Genomic DNA, 22,002 nt, shown 5'->3' on the forward strand with positions numbered 1-22,002 from the left:
CGATCATCTGATATGCTGCTGTTAGGAGAAGTAACGGAAGATGTTATTCTCAAGAGTCCGCCTCCAAAAAAGAAAATCAACGTTCTGGTGCGATATTTTTTTTATTATATTTTTTCATTACAATATACCTGTATATTAAAACCATTTTTTATGTACAGTTTTTGATTGATTGATTCAGGTAAGGTTGTTATTTTTACATTCCACTGAACAGTATCAAGTACAATGTACATTATGCCATTGGTTTACTCACTGTCTGGCATATTGGTTATGCTGTAGGCCTAGGAGATTTGTCAACTGGCAAGCGTTGAAACTTTCTCTCAACTGAAAACAAGATTTAAAGCTCTGTTCACACTATCAAACTAGTTTGACAAAAAAAGTGTGATGTGCCCAAATATGGTGATGATACAGGTATGACATCATCATGTCCATAGAATTTGATAGTGTAGACTGAGCTTTAGTTTAGTTTTTGTTCAAATGCTTGCATTCTAAGTTATGTACTATATCACAGTTATATCGAAAATGATACGGTATCAGTTTTTCGATTTATAGTATATTTTTTGATTTATAGTTTGGTTGAAAAGTTTATTCTGTTATTATCGGTGAATTATTTTAATCAAGTTTACTGCAGTAAAGGTTGATTACTACAGTAATTCACTAATACTTTCATCCCATTACCAAATGACTAATACCGTAGATAACATACTGTAACATTATAACAGACCTTCGTAATTATAAAACACAACTATACATTTCTATTTTAAATATGTTTTTATAATATTCACCTTGAAATGAATAAATTTATTTTGACTGCGCAGTGCTCCTGTGTATTGCATGATTCATGGCCTGTAATTTCTAACGGAAGTCTAGAAAACTCGCAAGGAAGTCAAATTTAAGTTATTATTGTCGTAGATGGTAACTGCCTTAAATATTGCATTATTTTAGTAGTCTATAAAGTGGATTAGAAGATTTAAATTAAATACCTGTTGTTACTTCCAATTATTTTTTTGTTATTGTCATACTGTAGGTGTTTTTCGGTTTGTGAAAATTAACTTTTCAAAAACAGAGTTTTAATTGTTACATAATTAATAGGATTTGGCAGCTGTACTTTAAAACATTCTGTTTAGAATCTGTCTTCGGTCTATTTCGTGCTTAGTTTACTTGGATAAACCGACAATAGCCTCATTTTGTTAATGTGTTAATTGCTCATCAATTATTGTAAAGGAAGTGGTTACGTCTACTTGTGTTGAAAACCGAACAACTGACTGACTTTTTGACATTCAGTTACAGTTGGATTTACTGTACATGCATTCCTTCCTTTAGGCCTACATAGTAGGCATTATACAGTAAAAAAACATTTTCCCTTTTCCCACTAAAATGACATTGTTATTACAAATATTGTGTACCATTTGCTGAGTGGCTCCAGGTGCTTACATTTAGTTAGTTTACTCTATTTCATGCCTAGGTTACCTGAATAAACAGACAATAGCCTATTCTCACCAATTAGACAATGAATTTAAAGATCTCTTTCCAAAAATGGTACAGTAAACTGTAGACTTTATTTTATTTATACCTTTCTTCTTTCCTTTTGTACATAACCTCTTTCTTAAAGTTGTAATAAAAATAGAAATGTTCATTTCATTTTATTACTTATTTGTTATACTGTTGTTAATAATATTTTATTAAATATTAGTGTGTTTGTGTACGAGGTAAACATTTAAGGTTTATAATCTGTTCATGTTTTATAATCATACCATATTGTTGGTTGTTTTTATTAAATGAACTAGAGATCTCCAGGCAAGGTTAACACATTGCATGATGGGAAGGTTTAATGAAGTGTTGCGTAATGATAACACATGTTGCAGACTTGCTTTAGAAAGCGGACGCCTCAAATTCTTTTGATGCTAAGCTTCACTAGCTTGTCTCGATTTTTAAACACAGAATTTGCAGCGTATTATTAGATGGTTAGTTACTGCACTTTATGTCTAATCTACATGTTATTTTGTTAACCATGAGAAATAAAGTGGTGCAGTCATGGAGTAAAAAGGTGCAGTTTTTGCAAGAAAAAAGGGAACAATCTCGGTTCAAGTCACTTTGTTGTCAAAGGCCTCTGTAAAAAAGTGGTCAGCCTGGTTGAAACCTTTCCAACTGTACTGCCCTACATGAATGATATTGAAATAGGCAAAACAGATTCATCCACTAAAATTTAAAAACAGATAAAATCATTTTCACAGAAAGTATATCCATCATTTTTGTAATTTTTTGAAGTGAGCCCTCTATTCTTATTTTTTGGTACTTCCTAATTATTTCCTAGTATGATGGTGTCAATTATCAAAACTTGACATAATTAATGTATGTTACCTGATTAATTGATACACGATAGGAAACGTTATTATTAATTAAGATAAAATACAAATTTATATAGTTTTAATTTAGAGATGACAAGCTATTGATAATTGAAGATTTCATCAGTTGAAGACTAAAAGAGGGTTGGGAGAGGAGTGGTCTTAGCAGGAAATGTTTCCACTTCATATTTTACACTGGTAGAAAAACACATTAATATTTTTTTCTTTAGCAATTCAAAAAATAAATTTGTTAAACTTTAAAATATCACATTATTTAGCTGACATTTTTATAGTCAAGAAACATGAAATGTGCAGAAATAAAAAATAGATAATTGAATATTTGCTTGCATATTTAGTAATTATGTAAATAGTATTTTAGTTTACATTAGCAATAGCTTCTTTATCAAAATAGATAAAATATAGTTAATCACCAATTATTGTCAATAATAAGGGGTGTGTTTACTAACTGAGTGAGGGGTTAACTAAATACCATTAGATCATTGGTTATTTATTTATTCACGTAGGCCTACCGTAGTCCATTTTAGTGAAAATGTTTACTGAATTGTTAAAAGTTGGACTTTATTGCTAACATTAACAATAACATTACAACTACTGTAGCAGAATATACTGTAGGACCTTATTATGTTGGGAAACAACAAAAAACAAAACAATTATCATTTTGTTTATGTTAATTATTTTCACATATCAGATTGTATTAATTTTGTCAAGCCCTCTAGAGTATTAACTTGACCATGAAAACGCCTCAGGGTTGCATAATATAATATTCCACAATATACCACCAATCATTGTAATATTGCTTACCACATCCAGCACCAAAGCTGCAGTCTGTTGTCAAACGAAACAGCAGTGAATTATTATTATAAGGTCGCACTCTGTAGTTCAAGTGACTTTATGATGTCATAGGATGCAGATAGGGAGTGACCATTGAATGAGTTCTTTTATTGTTGTTCCTATTTACTATCCTGCCTACCGCAATCAGCTGATAGATACTCCTGGATAGATGCAGAGTAATTTGACACATAGTAAATGAGTTCTGTAGGATTTTAGTTCAAAATATCGTAATTTTTGGTATAATTCCATATGGAAATCCCGCAGATAGTTTGCCCGGATCAGGTGGCATCACAACAGATTGTGTGTTATGTTACGGATTGGGTAAGTAGCATGTGCTTATAAACTAAGTATCCATGATACATTAATGTGACATATTATTAATTACTCCAATGTTGTTTTGTAATGTTCCTAATATTTCCAATATTTTTATTAATATAATTAATAATAAAGATTTGTTTATTAATTTTAATTTATATTTTTTTTAAAGGGAATACAAATATTTTGAGGATGAAACTTTTCAAACAAAAAATGAAAATGACTAAAGCTCTGTCTACACTATCAAACTTTACGTGACAAAAAAGTGATGTGCCCATAATAGGGTCATGATGATGTCATATCACTACCATATTTAAGGATATCACTACCATATTTGGGCACATCACACTTTTTTTGTCAAACAAGTTTGATAGTGTAGACATACCTTTAGTTGTGTATACTTGTTGTCAATGTTTGACTTTTATTACTCAAGTACTGTACCTACTGTATGCACATTGAATAACATAGGTGCTGTACCTACTGTATGCACATTGAATAACATAGGTGCTTTAAGTTTTTTGTTAAGGTTAGTAAAGTACTTACTGCAGTGTGTTAAACATATTTCCTGGTTCAGGTAAAGTTAACAGACCATGTTTGCTGGAATGAAACTATTTTTGAAAATGTGTTTTCAAAATATTTTAATTTCATGTGTTGGTGTTTTTTTAATGTTGGCTCCTGTTCTACTGAACTTTGCTGTAAATATCTACCAAGAAATTTATTTTAAAATTTAAATAATTTTTAAACAGGTTTTATTAATTTATATTGACCTATTTAAAAAATATATAAATACATATTTTTTGTTGTATTAATCATCACCATAGTAACAAAGCATTTATCATTCCCTCTTGGGACAGATGGATGATCCTGTTCTACCTGTCAGTGACATCTGTGTGCAATGTTTCTGAATGTTGTTTTTCCCAAAATGCACGATCTATGACATATGCAACAGGGGTGGATCCAGAACTTTTTAAACAGAAGAGCGCTAACATAAAAATAGATATGGTTTTAAATTTGTATAGCGCAAAATACAAATAGTCTCTATGCGCTGTTTAACACAAGTGTATAAAGATCAAAATGTAGTATTATATAAAGTTTGTGGTACACCACATATCTATTTCTGAAACGAACTGTTGAGTTTCTCAACGTTTTTGATCAATATACTTTATATCAACATTTGATTTTGCCATGCCAATCTTCAAATACAGTAATAAAAATGTAGACTTTTTATCAGTAATTTATTAACATTTTTGATGTTCAAGTTAAAATATAATACGGTATAGTCTATTTCGTGCCTAGCTTACCTGGATAAACTGATAAATGCCATATTCTCCTCGAACAACTATAATAAAGATATCCTTATATGGGTTAGTTAGTTCTTCCTGTCATTGTGTTTAATGATAGGTGCTATTTTCATTTTGGATTAATTGATTCCTGTTTAGCCTTAATTTGTTTAGATGGATTTACAGTCTAAGTATTTCATAGACATTAAAGACTATAGTGTTTTTATATCTGTGTCCGACACAAACTTTCTATTGAGCTTTAAAAGATGTTCATTTTTAAGTTATGTAGTTTATTTCGTGCCCAACTTACCTGGATGAACCAGAAATAGTCAATGGTCACCAGCCGGACTTAGATAAGAAAAACCTTTCTACTGTAGAACACCCCTGTAACATATTGGCCCATGATGATGTAAAATGTACTTGTTTAAGACCTAAATTTCTTTGACTGTGTGGAATATTGTAGAGTACAGAGGGAAAACCTGCCTGTACTTTTACGTGTGCCATATTCACTTCCTGGCTAACATCAGGAAGTGAATGGATCCTTTAATTTCCTGAACATTTTAACAATCTATGATAATTATTCAAACCCTTCCTTGTGTTGTCTTTTTTAAGCTCTATCTACACTATCAAACTCGTTTTATACAAAAAAAGTGTAATGTGCCCAAATGAAGTAGGCCTAGTGATATGACATCATATGGTCACATCACATTTTGTTGTCACATAAAGTTTTATAGTATAGACACTTAAAGTTAGTACCAGCATTTTATTAATGAGTAACAACTAAACAGTGGCCAAGTTATTAAATCTACATTTACACTTATTCCTTTTGACAGAATGGAGGATGATGTTGTGTTAAAAATAGAAAAAAATTGTATAAAAAATGTGCCTGCCAATATGCTTTCAGTTTTGTAAAACATGCTTTACTCCACAGACCAACATATGAACTCATTGTGCATAAGATTGTTTGTGAGTGAATCTGATGAAATCATGTGTTTGTTAATGTTATCCATAGAAATATCCTACAGTGCTAACCAACAAAAATGTAATTGTACATTATACAGTCTATGGCTGTCATTTTATACATTGATTTTATTTATTGTTCTCGTCCAAAAATAACAAACATTCTTAAATACAAATGACTAACTTGCGAAAGGAAAATATTTAATGAATGTGTTACTTGGACTCCAATGAAATATTTAATTAATGTATGGTATGGAATGCTGTTTTTATGACTTTTCTTTAATTCCAATCCTTTAATATTTGCTTTTTGAAGCATGAAGTTTACCATGATGGCTTAGTCTGCTTATCCATGCGGTGTTTATGATTGGACAATCAGCAGAGATTTACGGATGTTCACTCAAGGTGTGAACTATTTGTATCCCTTCAAAGCTGTTTATTTTTTGTTTTCTACTGGATCTAATCTTTTAAAATGTATACAGGAATAGATACATAAATTGGACATAAATGTTCAGAAGAGGTGTCTCCTTTAAACATTACTTTTTTGTTGTTGAAATCATTTCAAGATGTCCTGGGTGAGTTGTGGAAAGTCTCTCATAATAGGAATTACTTAAAAAACTGTTATCAGTATTTTTTGTCATCTTCATCTATTGTATTCAGATGTATTCAGACATAATGTAAGCCCTCATTTTCTATTTACAGTAAGCATACGCTATCACATATGTACAGTAGTATTACTGTAGTAAATTTAAGCAAAGAAATAGCTCTGCTAATTTTTCTGGCTGTTACTTTATCGTTTTGATTTAGCTTTTTGCTTATATTATTTTGTATCTCCATTGAGATCCAGCCACTGATGATACCCACAGTATTGTCATATTTTCAGTGCTTATTTTATTTGTATCTTCATTGACATCCAGCCACTGATACCCACAGTATTGTCATTTTTTCAGTAATTTTCCTTTGGACTTGTAATAAATAAATGTTAGCCTATGCTTGGCCTCTATTTCTCATGAGTTTAAGATTTCCTAGGACAGTCCTATCTAGATACAGTATTAGGAAGTGTACAATGTATTGGAATAGCTCAATATTGCTTTGTAATAAAGTAGTATGATGATATGAGACGAACAAGACATCTGATTCAAAACCTATTGTTACCTTTTAAATATAGTACTATAGATTCCTTTCACATGGATTAGTGCTTATCAATAGGCAATAGACAAACTTAGGTAGTAGGTCTTTTGTAATAGTTAAGAATGCTTGCTTAACCCAGTTGAGTATCACAAACAACCAACATTCAGTTGCTTTCATATTTTTTTCATTTCCAACTAAAGTAAACTATTTTTAATAATTTCCCAGTTTATCTATTGATGTTTTTGAAAAGCATTGTAAAACAAATATAAAAAAAAACTAATCACAAACAACCAACATTCAGTTGGTTTCATATTATTTCATTTTCACTTAAAGTAAAACATTTTTAAAAATTTCCCAGTTATCTATAATGTAAAACAAATAAACCTTTTTTTTTAAAAATCAGTATTTCTTCCTGTATTATTAAAGAAAAAATGAATTTTGAAATAGAATTTTGTAATGCACCAAAACCGGAGTGCTTGTGTAAAGCTCTGTCTACACTATCCAACTTTATGTGACAAAAAAAATGTGCTGTGCCCATACAGTTTATGGACATGATGATGTCATATCACTACCATATTTAGGCGCATCACACTTTTTTTGTCAAACTGCTTTGATAGTATAGACAGAGCTTAAGGGCAGAATGATTGTGGGAGTTGTTAATGGCTACAGGAGGGAAATTTTGAAGTGTATACACAACAGTTGAAAACGCACTAGGTTAAATGCAAGGGAATATTTAATGTATTACCGTAGTTTAAGAGATGTAATCAAATATGAACAAAGTAATTATTTGTTTAATCGGAAATGAGCAACATTTAATTAAGTACATTAAAACGTCTAGACATTTGTTTGTGATAGTACCACTGTATTGAAAGTGATTCGATTTTTTAAATGCAGAGTGCATTCATAGTTAAACAAACTCTAAAAAAAGACCAAAATTTTATTTTGTATTCCTTCCAAATGAAATTACTAACCAGGCGGATGATGGCATTAACTGTGCTTTAATTCAGGGAAATTATTATCCTAACGTTATGATGATGAATGCTTAATACAATTAGTCGGTAAAAAACCAGAAAGCGATTACAAGCTACAAATCGTGTATGGTAAAATTACTTGCATTGCCTTCTATCCCCAGTCGAAGTCTCTAATAGCTCTCGATGTTTAAAGGTCTGTCTACCAACTATTAACATAATATCAATAGTAAGCCTGTTTATTTTGATTGAAACCATTGTTTGTTTTTTCAGGATAAATATGCCCCAATTGAACCAGTAGATTACGAGGAATTAATAATCAAGAAGAAATCTGCAATTATTAACGATGGTTTACGGCTTATGCTCACGTTCCCTCATGATGATGTATCAGTAAGTATGATCTTAAGCTCTGTCCACACTATCAAACTAGTTTGACCAAAAATGTGTGATGTGCCCAAATATGGTAGTGGTATGCCCAAATATGGTAGTGATATGCCCAAATATGTTAGTGATATGACATTACCATGTCCATGGGCACATCATATTTTTTTGTCACATAAAGTTTGATAGTGTATACACAGCTTTAGGTTAAGAGAAGATACTCAAAGGATTCCTCCACAGACTTTATTATGAGCAAACATATGATGGTGTGTTTAAGTTTTATTTCCTTACTTTCACATAGCATTGCATACAAAATGAAAAATGACATTAAACATATTTTATAAACTAAATGTCCTTACTTTCACTTAGTATTACCGGTAAACACAAACTCAATATTACGAATGAAGTAAGTAAAGCAAAAGTAATGTAAAAAGCAAAAACCATTAAAAAAAACATTGAATTTCCTAAATTTCACTTGACAAATATATGCTCCTGTCACCCACAACTTTATTGAATAATTTTTGGAAACAGTTTTATTTTTAATAGACAATATTATTCCCAAATTTTAATTACAATGATTTGCTGCAAAAGAAAGATTCTTTCCTCATTATTCATGAATCTATCCAACTATCCAGTATAATCTACAACTACTGTATAATCCTTTAATAGAAGATACTGTAGTTTAGTTGCAAAGCAATTTGACTTTTGACCTCTCATTACCAACTCATCATCACGTTCTCTTCTTCAGTAATTGGGAAAACAAACATAAGTTTAACCGCTATATTTTACATACGTTTCCTGTAGAAATAAACCCTTTCTTGGATTTATTATACTAATCATCAAACGACATACTGTTGTACTTATGAGGGATTTTAGCAGAAACGTGCATAGATAATGAGACCTCTCGTTAGAATTGTAATATTATCAGCAAGTCCTCTTCTCATTAGCGCATTTAAAGTTGTTAGTCTTTTGATTAGAATTGCGACAATGAATATGAATCAAAGAAATAGTAAAGCATTGAAAACATTAATTGATAACATTTGTTTGCAGTTTATACTATTTCCGGGGTTCTGATCAAAGGATTGATTAAAACATAACAAAACATAATCATAAGATTGAATTAAACTTTTTCACACAAGCAAAAAATTACCCGAGTGTAATTTGTTAACCTCATCCGAAGATTCTTCATCAGCACAAACTAGTCAGGCGGTCAAATGGTTTAACAAAATATGTTAAAATTTAATTTAATATAGCTAAAACTTACTGTATTAATACCAAATAAAGACACATATTTTGATTATTTTTGACTATTAAGTACAATGTATTTAAAATCTACAAAAATGTTCTAAACTAATTAAAATAAACATATATTTTCTATATATTATTATTGTTACTGTAGAAGAAATGTTTGTACTTAACAATATTAGGTTAATATGATAGCAGCATCTTGCTATCATGGAGTGTGTTACATTATGCCATTTGTTGTGACTATGTTTTCCTACTAATGGACATGGTAACATCAACGACTCTTTAATATGATAGATGCATTTACAGGATAAAACACTGTCGCCATTAGACTTCCTCGACCAGACACTCTATAGTAAAGTTAGTAGCGTTAAAGTTGAATAAGAATAATTACATCTTGATAATCAGTTTCTTTGAATCACATAAAAACTAATTTGCTTTCGAGGAAAACAGTGGTTGTAAACTAACTGCTTTATTTATAAATTATACCAATTAATATTAGTTGATTATTATTTATTTATAACGTGTGCAATTATATACAGTAGATCTCCTCTTTTGTACCATCCCTATTCAGAGGACACACCCATTATGAGTACACTTATGTGTAAAATTAATGTGGTGTAATATCTGCTTTTAACACTATAGCCAACTGCTATTCAGAGGAAACCTCTATTAAGCTCTGTCTACACTATAAAACTTCATGTGACAAAAAAATGTGATGTGCCCATATATGGACATGATTATGTCATATGATATCACTACCATATTTGGGCATATCACTAACATATTTGGGCACATCACACTTTTTCTTGTCGAACTAGTTTGATAGTGTAGACAGAGCTTAAAAGGACAATTTGATGTTCCTTTAATAATAGATTTAAAACAATACTTTGTCAATTGAAAGTAACCAAGTTAAATTGAAACAGATTTGTTTCCAAAAAGTCTTTCAAATATTTCACAACGTTCCAGTGACCAATGCTGTTAGTTTACAAGTTAGACCTGCATACATGTCAGTACAGCGGATTAAACATTATAAATCTAAACATATTATTACGTGAAACGTCCGCTATAAAGTGCGCTTCAAGAATGCTAACACAACATGAAGAGACTTTTGACTGTCCTCATTACGTCGTTTGTCTGACATCATTCATAATCTTTTAAATCTATTACTTCACTATTGATAACATTATTTACAATACTCGAAAGCATGTTGTATTGTTAATGATGCATTTGACATACATTTTAATTGATTTGAGATTACGACAACATGTAAATATTCTTGATCAATTAAAAAGTTCTGTTTTTCAAAACAGGAGCAATTCCAGAAAACTACTGTATAATCTAAAAATCTGGTTTCTGGTTCAAAATGTGTTGATTCTATTTGAAATGTATTTGAAATCAGACACTAAATAAATTCTTTATAAAAAAAAACTGTATTCTAATAATTTTTTTATTTTTAGTCCTCAACACAGCCACGGAAAACAAGAACCAACCAAATATCAGTACCTGAAACAGCAAGGGATGAAGCACAGAATCTTTTTGTTAAAGAGGTAAGTATTCATATAAAAGGGATACAGTAGCTACCCATTTTAGGTGACCTATTGTGATGTCTCAAAGGAGGAAACAACACCATGGTCTAACACAGTGTTAAGCTCTGTCAACACTATCAAACTAGTTTGACAAAAAACAGTGTGATGTGCCCATATATGGACATGATGTGATATCACTGCCATATTATTTGATCATATCACTACCACACTTTTTTGATAGTGTAGACAGAGCTTTACACAATCTTAAGCCCTCTGTTTACACTATTTTGACAAAACCAATGTGACATGCCCAAAGTGTCCATAATATACAGTAAGCACATCACATTTTCACATGAAGTTTTATAGTGCAGACAGAGCTTCAAGTCTTGTCAAAAATCCCATATTTTGCTTTATTTTAATTCTTTGATACAAGGGTTATAACCATTACTATTTAGAGATTGCAAGATAACCCCCAACGCTTATGTTAACGATCCAACCTGGTTTGGTAATGAGTCTACCGTTCAGGCTTCAAGGTATATGAATTATTCAAAGTGAAAAGCTGATCTTTCTACACTATGTACAATGGGATATGTCTACATCTAGACATACTTTAATATGTACATATTGTAACAAGAAAAACAATTTCGCTAAAATGTCAAGTATGTGTTAAGTGCAATAGATTTAATATTTAATATTTTCATCGATGCCATCTGAAAACAAAATCTATAAATACAAGAATATAAAATGAAATTTCAATCAATAGGTTTTCCATGTTTGAAAAGATGACAAGCATTTTTAATACTAAAATCATATTCAGTTTCCAAGTAAATTCCTCAGTAAAGTTGTTTTTAACTTTCCATTTAAACAAACATTCAACAAGGAATTAACATTTATAATTTTAGAATATTTACACCGTTTTACAGGTAATACATTTTCTGTATGTCCTTCCTCATCTAAAATTCTTGGATTCGGTCACAACTATTTATAGACAGTTTTAATGTCATTATGAAAATGTTGTCCAATCCCTGATTTCCCAAGTTTCTTTTCCTGAATAACATGGTATTATGGTATGTAATGACATACTTCTTGCTAATGACATCATCATGAGATGTGTCCAATCATGTTCACATCTTTCCAAAAGTTGTCATGAGATTGTTATTGTCCAATCAAATGCTTTGTACTGTCTAGTTGGTGTATCTTGGGAGTGTTATTGTCCAATCAAATGCTTTATACTGTCTAGTTGGTGTATCTTGGGAGATATCAAGTTGTATTATGAATGACAGTTTTTTTTTATGGTGATGTAACAATGTTTTTGTGTACTTGAATAATGATGCCAGGTCCATTGGGATGCTTCAAAAACAAAGTATCTTTCTTCAGAAATTCTTAATATAAAAATGTCTTGTTTGACATCTGGTTGAACTGCATTCTTGAATGTAAATTACAGTACAGAGTTGACAGCGGTTTTATATTAACTTAGTGCTAACTTTGGGAGATAAAATTAAGCCTATCCTCAAGTCTTACAAAGAAAGTCTTAACAAGAAATATTTCTTACAAAAAACGCTGCGTAACTTTTTGACTGGACAGTCTTCAATAATCTAATATAATAGGTCGGCCAATCAAAACGCAAGTGAACAATTGGGACTTTACTTGTGATTTATGTCATTGGCCTGTCAGCACAGTCGTTTCTTTCTAGAATTAAACGCACAAACTTGTATTGGGTATAATTTATGTTTATGTGGTTATTACTATCGCATTTAGGTATTGATAATAATAATAATACGGCTTTTGAATATATAATTACTGTCTGTAGAATAACATTTATACATTTTCGGTTCGCGATGAAAAGTTATATGAATGGATTTGTAATAGGTATTTATAATAATAGTATATGGGTTGTATTATTGATAAGCTATCACCAAATCGCGTTATACCATTATTTCTCAGGGTTTTTTGCACCATTGATCAATACCAAACGCGTATCGGTATTATAGTTTTTAATGAATCATTACATTAATAAAAATACCCAATTAAATCAATCGCGTCAGTCCAATTCCGACTTATGTTTCGATCACATAGTTCTGTGTCTACACTGGCCCAACTAGTTTAACAAAAAAAGTGTGATGTGCCCAAATATGGTAGTGATATGCCCGAATATCGTAGTGGACATCGTCATGTCTATATAATATGGGCACATCATATTTAGTTTGATAGTATAGACAGAGCTTAAGGATTATATTTAAAAAATGTTTTCTTACATTTTGAAAAAAAGTATTTATTTGTTTATAAGCCCAATTTTCCAGTCTTAATTTTACATTTTGAAAAAAAAATATTTTATTTGTTGATAAGCCCAATTGTGCAGTCTTATTTTACATTTTGAACAAAAGTATTTATTTGTTGATAAGCCCAATTTTGCAGTTTTATTTTACATTTTAAACGAAAGTATTTATTTGTTGATAAGCCGAATTTCCAGTTTAATAATAATGACCCCTTCCACAGTGCTTATACCATATATATTTTACATGATATTGACCGTGGGTTCTTTACGCCCTGATGCATTTGTTTTTATTGTACCTTTTTAATAAATTATTATATGTTTAGGCCTAATCACACCCAATTTAATGAAACGGTCAGATTCCGATTTCAATTGAACAAAAGTAGTACTGTATTTATTATTCATTGATAAGCCAAGGGTCCCATGGCGTTAGCTGATATCTTGAGCATTTGACTCATGTGTCAACCTGTAACACAAATCATTCTTCAAAATCTAAAGAAAGAACCTCACACGTCTTTTTTGTGAGTGATACACTATGGATATGCCCACGGAAATAATATGTGGACATTGCAAACAATCATAGGCCTACAGTAACAAACATAACATGGCTAATAAGCATAACATTCAGACTTGTTTGTTTTCTCCGGGATTTTTATTTACTTTAGCATGTAGAATAAAACTAGTAACAGTGGCTATATTAATAATTATACTGATTATCCTTGATGTTATCACGTCTAATAATAAAATATTTTGTTGTTGATAAGCCCAATTTTTCACCCTTGATTTTACATTTTGAACGAAAGTATTTATTTGTTGATAAGCCCAATTTTGCAGTCTTAATAATGACCCTTCCACAGTGCATTTTACATGATATTGACCGAGGGTTTTTACGCCTCTATAACCACTGATCAATGCCACAATTAATGTACTTTTTTAAATGAATATTGAAATGTTTCAACATACCCAATTAAAAAAAAACGGTCCGTTTTCGAGTTCAATCTGTTAGAGAGGTTGGAGTTTCATTTTGAACGAAAGTATTTATTTGATTGATAAGCCAAATTTCTAGTCCTAATGATTTGAGATTCAACGGATTTTGCTTTCAATTGTATAATAACAGCCACATGTTAAGGAATATGAATCTCTTTATGATTTTAATATGGTTCGAAATGATATTACACAACAACGATTAGGCAGCAACTGTGCAAGAGTCCAACTAATAAAATGAAAACGGAATGATCAATTAATTGAACATTTACAGCATAAGGCCCATACACTAGGACGATAACGATCGACGATAAATAGACAAATGTGCATTTTTAATACATAAACCAAAAGAAATATAAACAATTCCTTTGATGAAAATTATATTTTCACACGTCCAATCAAATGACGTCATGATTAGTAAGACCAATAATATCGTGACAATACAGCGATTTTATTGTTTTTATTTATCATGACGTCATTTGATTGGAATTTGAAAAACATTATTTTTATCAAAGGCAGCATAAATGATTATCCTATAGGTCTAGAACGAAAACCTTTCTAATTTCTTTTGGTTTATGTAAAAAAAATGCATGCTATATATTTATCATCCGTCGTTATCGTCATAGTGTAATTTGGCCTTTATACAAAAAAAATAAATTGATTACGAAGTTACATGTCATTTTCACCTATCACCAAAAAACTAACCTTTTCAACACTAATTAATTGTTACGAAGCCAATTTATATTATATATTTCATTAAAACTGAACTTTACGGTAAATGAAGAGTAAGTATCAGTTAATATGAATAATATAACTAGTAGGTCTATGAAGTTGCGTCCAGACACAGAACTGTGACATTACTATCATAAATGTTGAAACCACTTATAAAACCTTTTTTTAAAGAAAATATAATTGTGTTAGGAGAAGGCTAATAAACAAATAGATAATGTACAAACCTTTTTCTGGATTAATTAATGGAGCAGGCGTTCCTAATAATCTGCTGCTGCTACCTAGACTGATTGTTCACCTTCTGACGATAATTGATTGGACCCCCCACGGCATCTGATAACCAACAAAAAATTTACCAGGACTGTTTCAATGATTTAATATCTGACGGCGTATTATTATAACATTGGCCTAGATTGACAGTCAAAAGAAAGTTATTGTAAATACCTCCCTTTATGTTGACAGAGCCAAAATAAAGTTTTGACCATTATCGAATGATTATTTGACAGTGATTTATTATAATACCGGCCTGGTTGACAGCAAAAACGAAGTTATTATTTATTGAACAAGATTTTACAGATTTCCGTCTACATCTCAATAATACTGTATTATCAGCAAAGGCTTTCATATAGACTCTCTTCTCCCAGACGTTTTTTGGGTCCAGCAGCTACCTATAAATTATAGTCGAGTTTCCAAATTCACAAAACTGTCAGCCTTAGATACTAAAGCTACCGCTATGAAACAGCTTATTAATGAATGTGTCCTCCTGGGACATAGTTGGCTAGAGCCGCGGCGCGAAAAACTATGTATGTAGTGTATGGCCTTACTTGAGACAGTGCATGAATAATGTTAACATTAATGTTTAACAAAATTATCTTTTTTTAAAGTCCAATCTGAAGTTCAAGTATAATCCCACCTGGAAAAATTCAGACACAAGACTTTGGTATAATGCCACCTGCTACTTTTCACCAAACATCATACCCAGGTCCCTTGGGACTACATTAAACTTGCTACGTCCTATTTGTCTTGTGCTTAGTTCTTACCTTTACTTGTCTGGTACTTAGTTCTTACCTTTACTTGTCTGGTACTTAGTTCTTACCTTTACTTGTCTGGTACTTAGTTCTTACCTTTACTTGTCTGGTACTTAGTTCTTACTTTTACTTGTCTGGTACTTAGTTCTTACCTTTACTTGTCTGGTACTTAGTTCTTACCTTTACTTGTCTGGTACTTAGTTCTTACCTTTACTTGTCTGGTACTTAGTTCTTACCTTTACTTGTCTGGTACTTAGTTCTTACCTTTACTTGTCTGGTACTTAGTTCTTACCTTTACTAAAGTACATTATGACTCATTCATTCCATGTAATCACATTAATCATGTTTTTTTTTCAGTGCATTGAAGCTTACACATCAGACTGGAAACTAATTGAAAATAAGTATTCTGAATATTCTGGTGAATACTCAGATCTACAAAAATGGTAAATACCAAATTGAAATATCATGAAATAATTAATTAAAGATATACATTCAGTTCCCTCAATCGGCATGTAGTAATAATCAGTATGTAGTAATCTTCAAGTTTGATTAAATCCTGAATTCAAATTCAATTTATTTCATCAAAATGGCATACAAATAATACAGAGAATAAAAATGAGGAACAACCTAGAATATTTTCAATTCAAATTAACTTTTAAATCAAATAAAATTCAACATTTTTTAAATTGTTCAATTTTGTTGTGATATGCAAATAAAGCCGGTTTCCGAATTTATTTGTGCGAATCGGAAGTGTTCACTAATGCGTATGTGTATTAGTATTTTCATCTACTTTTTGTGACGTGGAAAATTGCGTAACAATTAGAACTAACAATGTTTGATTGAATTGATTGATTGATTATCTTTACCATATATTTAGAATATCAAACATACATGAGACCCATTTTTAATAACTTGCTTATTAATTAGGTTATATGCATTATCATGCATATAACCTCTTGATTCTGTCAAAATCTTTATTTATTTATTTATTTATTCTTTCCTTAGCACTATTTTGTCCGTGAATTATCTTGATATCAGTTTCATCTATCTAAGTCAATTTTTCAGAGTATATTCCTTATGGCCAGGAATCGATGTGGTTATATTTTCACGATGCGTAATCAAAAATTACGCGGTCTACGCGCGATTTTACGAAATCACGTTTGTAATCATATCTTCACAAGCATGAATCACAATTAAACAAAATTTGGTACTCATAAATTTCAGGTCATATTTCATCATATGGCAATACAATTACGTGCGTAGCGCATATAACGCTTGCGTACGCGCGCTTAAAATGTTCAAAATTGTCAAAATTTATTTTCGATGAAATTAGAGTACGTTTCATGCAATTTTAAGCGTTTAAAAAATTGCCATTAGTGCGCAGATTTTTGCACGCGCACTGCGCGTTATACGTTAATGCGCACTCTTTTTGTCCGATTCCGGTTGTACAACCTTTCTTTAATAATATCATCATATTTTATTCACTTTTCAACGCGTAATTGCCTTATACGAGCACGTCAAAAGTGACAGGCTACGCACGTGTAAGTTAACAAAATGGTGAAAATATGCTAAATTTTAAAATTAATATAGATCGTCAGAATGCTCGGGAACACATATTTTTTATTTCATTTTCTTGAAGTGTATGTATCTTATGTATGATTTATTATTAAACAAAGGGAACAAAAGTTGATTAGGCCATAATTAATTGCATATTAAATTAAAAAAAATTCATTTCGACAATCAAACAAATTATGACATTTTCTTAGGCCAAAATAACAAACTTAACATTAACTTTCTTCCTTCAAAAGTTCATATATTAAAGTTAAAAGTATATAGTTTGACAGTGCATCATTTTTGTACATTTTTAGAGTTGTCATCATAGTAAAAAATTATAATTCATTGCGGTATGTAATAATCCATCTGCACCAAAGTGGTTACTGCATAGTAAATACACGGAGGAATTTTTCTAAAATTTTTAGTCAGTTGTGTATGGCTCGGTGGTGTGTGCTCGTGTCTATGGCACTCAAGGTACCGAGATCGAGTCTCACCTTGGGAAACGGAATAAGATTTTTTTTTTATTATCCGTATTGTTTGTTCAAATTTATTTCTTAGTGTATAGATTATACACATGATTTATAATGAAATCTAGATAAAAAATAACTTATGTCTTTATTATTATGTAACAGCAAATGTGGTTTATGACATTATACGCAGAGGGATCTTTGATCGGATTGTGATACCGGCTATTGTATTCGCGTTAGCAAGGTCCTATCATATATTATAAATAATTAAAGAATCTGAGAAAATCAATGAATCAAAATATCTTTTAAAAATCAATTATCTTTATTTAAATTATCAATGCATATAACCTATAATTCGTCATAGTGACGAATTAAATCTAGTCTTTATTTAAATCAATGCATATAACCTATAATTCGTCATAGTGACGAATTAAATCTAGTTTGTTTTATTTTCACTAACTTTCAGGAATGATCAAAAGTCGTTGACGCATCCAGAGTTAAAGTTTGAAGTAGATGAGACGGATGAAGATTGTAAACTAGACGATCAACAAAATCAAAATGTACAGAAACAAGGATTTATGTACAAAACACCATTTGGCAATAAAAATGATCAGTTACAATTTATGAGGGTAAGAAATGAAGATGACATGGGTGGGGCAGGCGTTTACCGATCTTAGAACTAAGTTTGTTTGTACATAGTAGTGTCACTGTTGTTTCTTAAGTACAGTATTTAATTGCCAAGTATTAAAATGATCAGTTACAATTTATGAAGGTAAGAAATAAATATGGCATGGGTGGTGCTTACTCACTGGTTTCTGAACTATTAAGTTTGTCTGTACATAGTAGTATCACTTTGTTTCTTGAGTGCAATATTTAAATTTCCAAGTACTGAAATAATCAATTACACCCACACCAACCAACCCACAATGTTTGAATCTATTTAATATTATTATTATTGAATATTCTCTCTGTTTCAGACTTACAAACGTCGCTACTTTTACCTGAAACAGTTAGCAGATAAATCTTACTTACTATCATATCACAAAGATGAGAAAAGTGGAACAGCAAAAGGAACCATCAGTTTGGCAGATTTAACATCAATTCAAAAGGTTACATTTTATTTTTTTGTGGATAGACAAATGGGTTTGGTAGCAGCACTTGCCACGAAGAGGGGAGATTGTTGTCTTTGTAATATCTGGTGCACTGTGCTTTCAGATGGTTAACACGTATAAAGCACAATATATAACAAATACATTACATTAAATACATACTGTACAACATTGAATTGAAAAGAAAATTATAGTTATTTAAGTTAAATTATTTTAGTTAAAAATAAAGTTTGTTTTTTCTTTTGGCTCACAGAATTTTGTTAAAAAATAATGCTATGAATTCAAACCAAGACAATCTGATTAATGACATTACAGGAACACAAATATAACATAATTGCTGCTGACACTCCCTTAGCATTCTAATATTGTAGTGATATGCCCAAATATGGTAGTGATATGACATCATTATGTCCATATATGGGCTCATCACATTTTGTTTGATAGAGTAGACTGAGCTCAATATACAACGCTGTATAGTTGAATGCAATTTATCTGTTTATAATACTATCCATCAACATAATTATTATGAAGTGTTTGGTGAAACATTTTAACATAGTCCCGCGAGACAGATGGCAAGGATCGTTGTATACTTATGTATATCTATCCAATTAAACCTAACACGTTCAACAATAACGTTTTTTATGATTCCCTACTGCTTGTTATATGAACACATCAATTATCCTGGAAATCCAAAGTTACATTTTATGTAGCCATTTGAAAATAATCAGGTCCTGTTTCATCTCACAACTAACATAACATATCAATCATCATGTTTCTTTGGCAGTTTCCATATTATTCTATGTGACATCTAATCTTACAGACTAAAGCTAGAAAATTTGGCATGGAGCTGGTACTGTCGGATCGATCGTCTTACAACATCGCCGCCGAGAGTGAGTCTGAGATGGAAGAATGGTATGCTGCGTTTAGTAAAGTGATTGAATTACAAAACCAACTCACCAACATGGATAAAGTTAGCATTGCATCAGTGGATGATAGAGAAATACCAGGCATGTTGTTGTTGTACTGTATTTTTCAATTGCATGACACCAAAGGTGATGAATAAGCAATGTAAACTTGTCATCACCAGTGCATTATGGGATATCTGTCATTGGTAGCATTGGCTAGAGATAATTTACTTTAAAGTTTCAAATTTTTTCTGCAGTTTTGTGTATATAAATAATCTTACTGAAAAGGTTGCCAATAAACTTCCACATTTGAGGTCCTGGAGTAGATCTGGACCTATCTGGTATTTATGAAGTACCAGCTATTAATGACACTTAATTAATATTAATGTTATTAATGTTACTTTATAGAAGCTGGAGAAGACCTGTACTCTGGGTTAAGTCAAAGTAAGCATCCAGAGTTGACACGATACGGACGAGAGAATGAACGAAACAATGCACAAAAGCGCAAAGATAACAGGCAGAACATCTTCCTGGCGTACAACAGAATGCATGTAAGTTATTGCAACCACAATCTAACAACAGGATTCTGAGCTCCAGAGATCAAAGGGTTTATCTGTGGCTGCGACATGATCAGTTCCATGCGCCGTGGAGTTGTCGCAGCCAGACATGAAATCAAAGGACTGTTACGAGTTCCTATCTTGACAAGGGGAGTTCAGTGTCCCGTTGTTAGATTGCCTTGGTTATTGCCTTGCTTGTTGACATAAATACTTATCAATCAATAACTTTTACTAATTTCTGTCATTTTAGCAACGGTCTGACAGAAGTCCTTCTGAGAAGTCTTACAAACCCTATGAAGAAAAATTTGGAGTTCGGTTTGTGGTTGAGCCGAAGGTGCTACGGTTCCGTCTCTCAGCTTGTGTCGGTACAAACGGAGAGGTTGATGAATCTGGAGATAACAAAAAATCTATCAATGTAAGAAATTAACTAGTATTAACAATACGCTCTGTCTACACTATGAAACTTTATGTGACAAAAATATGTGATATACCCATATATGGACATGATGATGTCATATCACTACCATATTTTGGAATATCACTTCCATATTTGGGCACATCACACTTTAGACAAAGCTTTACTTAAACCAATCCTGTATATTCATGTCTTTAATTTATGCATACACAATGTATTTAAAAATCTTTTTTTTGTTTCACCAGATGGAGCCATTTTTCATGACACTAGCCCTATATGATGCAAAACACAACAAAAAATTATCCGAAGATTTTCACATGGACCTAAACGACGAGAAAATACGACAACTGATTGGCCGAGAAATGGACATTCCAAATGGTTCTAGCACAACGTCTTCGTCATCGTCATGGACACCTGATCTGGGTAAACTAAATGAGGATTGGTTGAAGTATCCTACCAAGGTAGATTATAGTTTACACACTGACGAGAGAATAGTTTGTTATGAGTTAAAGAAAACTCAAACTTTTTTCATAACATTGCTTAACATTTTGTTTTAGTTATTTGTAATGCGCCTTGAAGTTTGTTGATAAGGCGCAATATAAATGGTGTATTACATTGAACTGTAGGACTTTGAGTACTACACTCGTTTGTACCTGGTGATCATTCTTCAGAACTCTTCATATGTATATATTATTAAATGTATGTATGAGTATAAAATTCATTTGACTTATTTTTTGTTTGTTTTTTACAGGGTTTGTTTTCAGTGATGCAGCCTCATTCTGAAGTATATCTTGTAGTCAAAATTGACAAAGTATTACAGAGTAGTATAGCAGCCTGTGCTGAGCCCTACATCAAGACAGGAGACATTGCAAAGGTACAATAAATATACCTCAGTAACTTAGCAATTGTGATCTACTTTAACTCACAATAGTAAACAATGAACTAGCGATTTACCTGTACTGAGATTTGTTAATTTATCCAT

General features: G+C 31.4%; 1 protein-coding gene across 16 annotated transcripts in view; it reads left to right on the top strand.

Annotated features, from left to right (window-relative positions):
• The window catches only part of LOC140050455 (dedicator of cytokinesis protein 9-like), a 68,042-nt gene that overhangs the window by 8,532 nt on the left and 37,508 nt on the right, over nt 1-22,002 (top strand). For 14 of the 16 annotated variants that reach the window (XM_072095645.1, XM_072095642.1, XM_072095643.1 and 11 more), the window contains exons 2-11: nt 8,119-8,235; nt 10,932-11,021; nt 16,371-16,456; nt 18,501-18,663; nt 19,012-19,143; nt 19,964-20,150; nt 20,457-20,599; nt 20,856-21,020; nt 21,266-21,481; nt 21,772-21,894. In XM_072095645.1, the coding sequence (XP_071951746.1) occupies nt 8,119-8,235; nt 10,932-11,021; nt 16,371-16,456; nt 18,501-18,663; nt 19,012-19,143; nt 19,964-20,150; nt 20,457-20,599; nt 20,856-21,020; nt 21,266-21,481; nt 21,772-21,894 (1,422 nt within the window). Of the gene's footprint in view, nt 1-2,943; nt 3,516-6,246; nt 6,322-8,118; nt 8,236-10,931; nt 11,022-16,370; nt 16,457-18,500; nt 18,664-19,011; nt 19,144-19,963; nt 20,151-20,456; nt 20,600-20,855; nt 21,021-21,265; nt 21,482-21,771; nt 21,895-22,002 lie in introns of those variants that run through there. The other 2 variants (XM_072095646.1, XM_072095650.1) reach the window with 2 other exon arrangements.

The sequence above is a fragment of the Antedon mediterranea genome, chromosome 5, assembly GCF_964355755.1.
Source record: "Antedon mediterranea chromosome 5, ecAntMedi1.1, whole genome shotgun sequence".
Lineage (NCBI taxonomy): Eukaryota > Metazoa > Echinodermata > Crinoidea > Comatulida > Antedonidae > Antedon > Antedon mediterranea.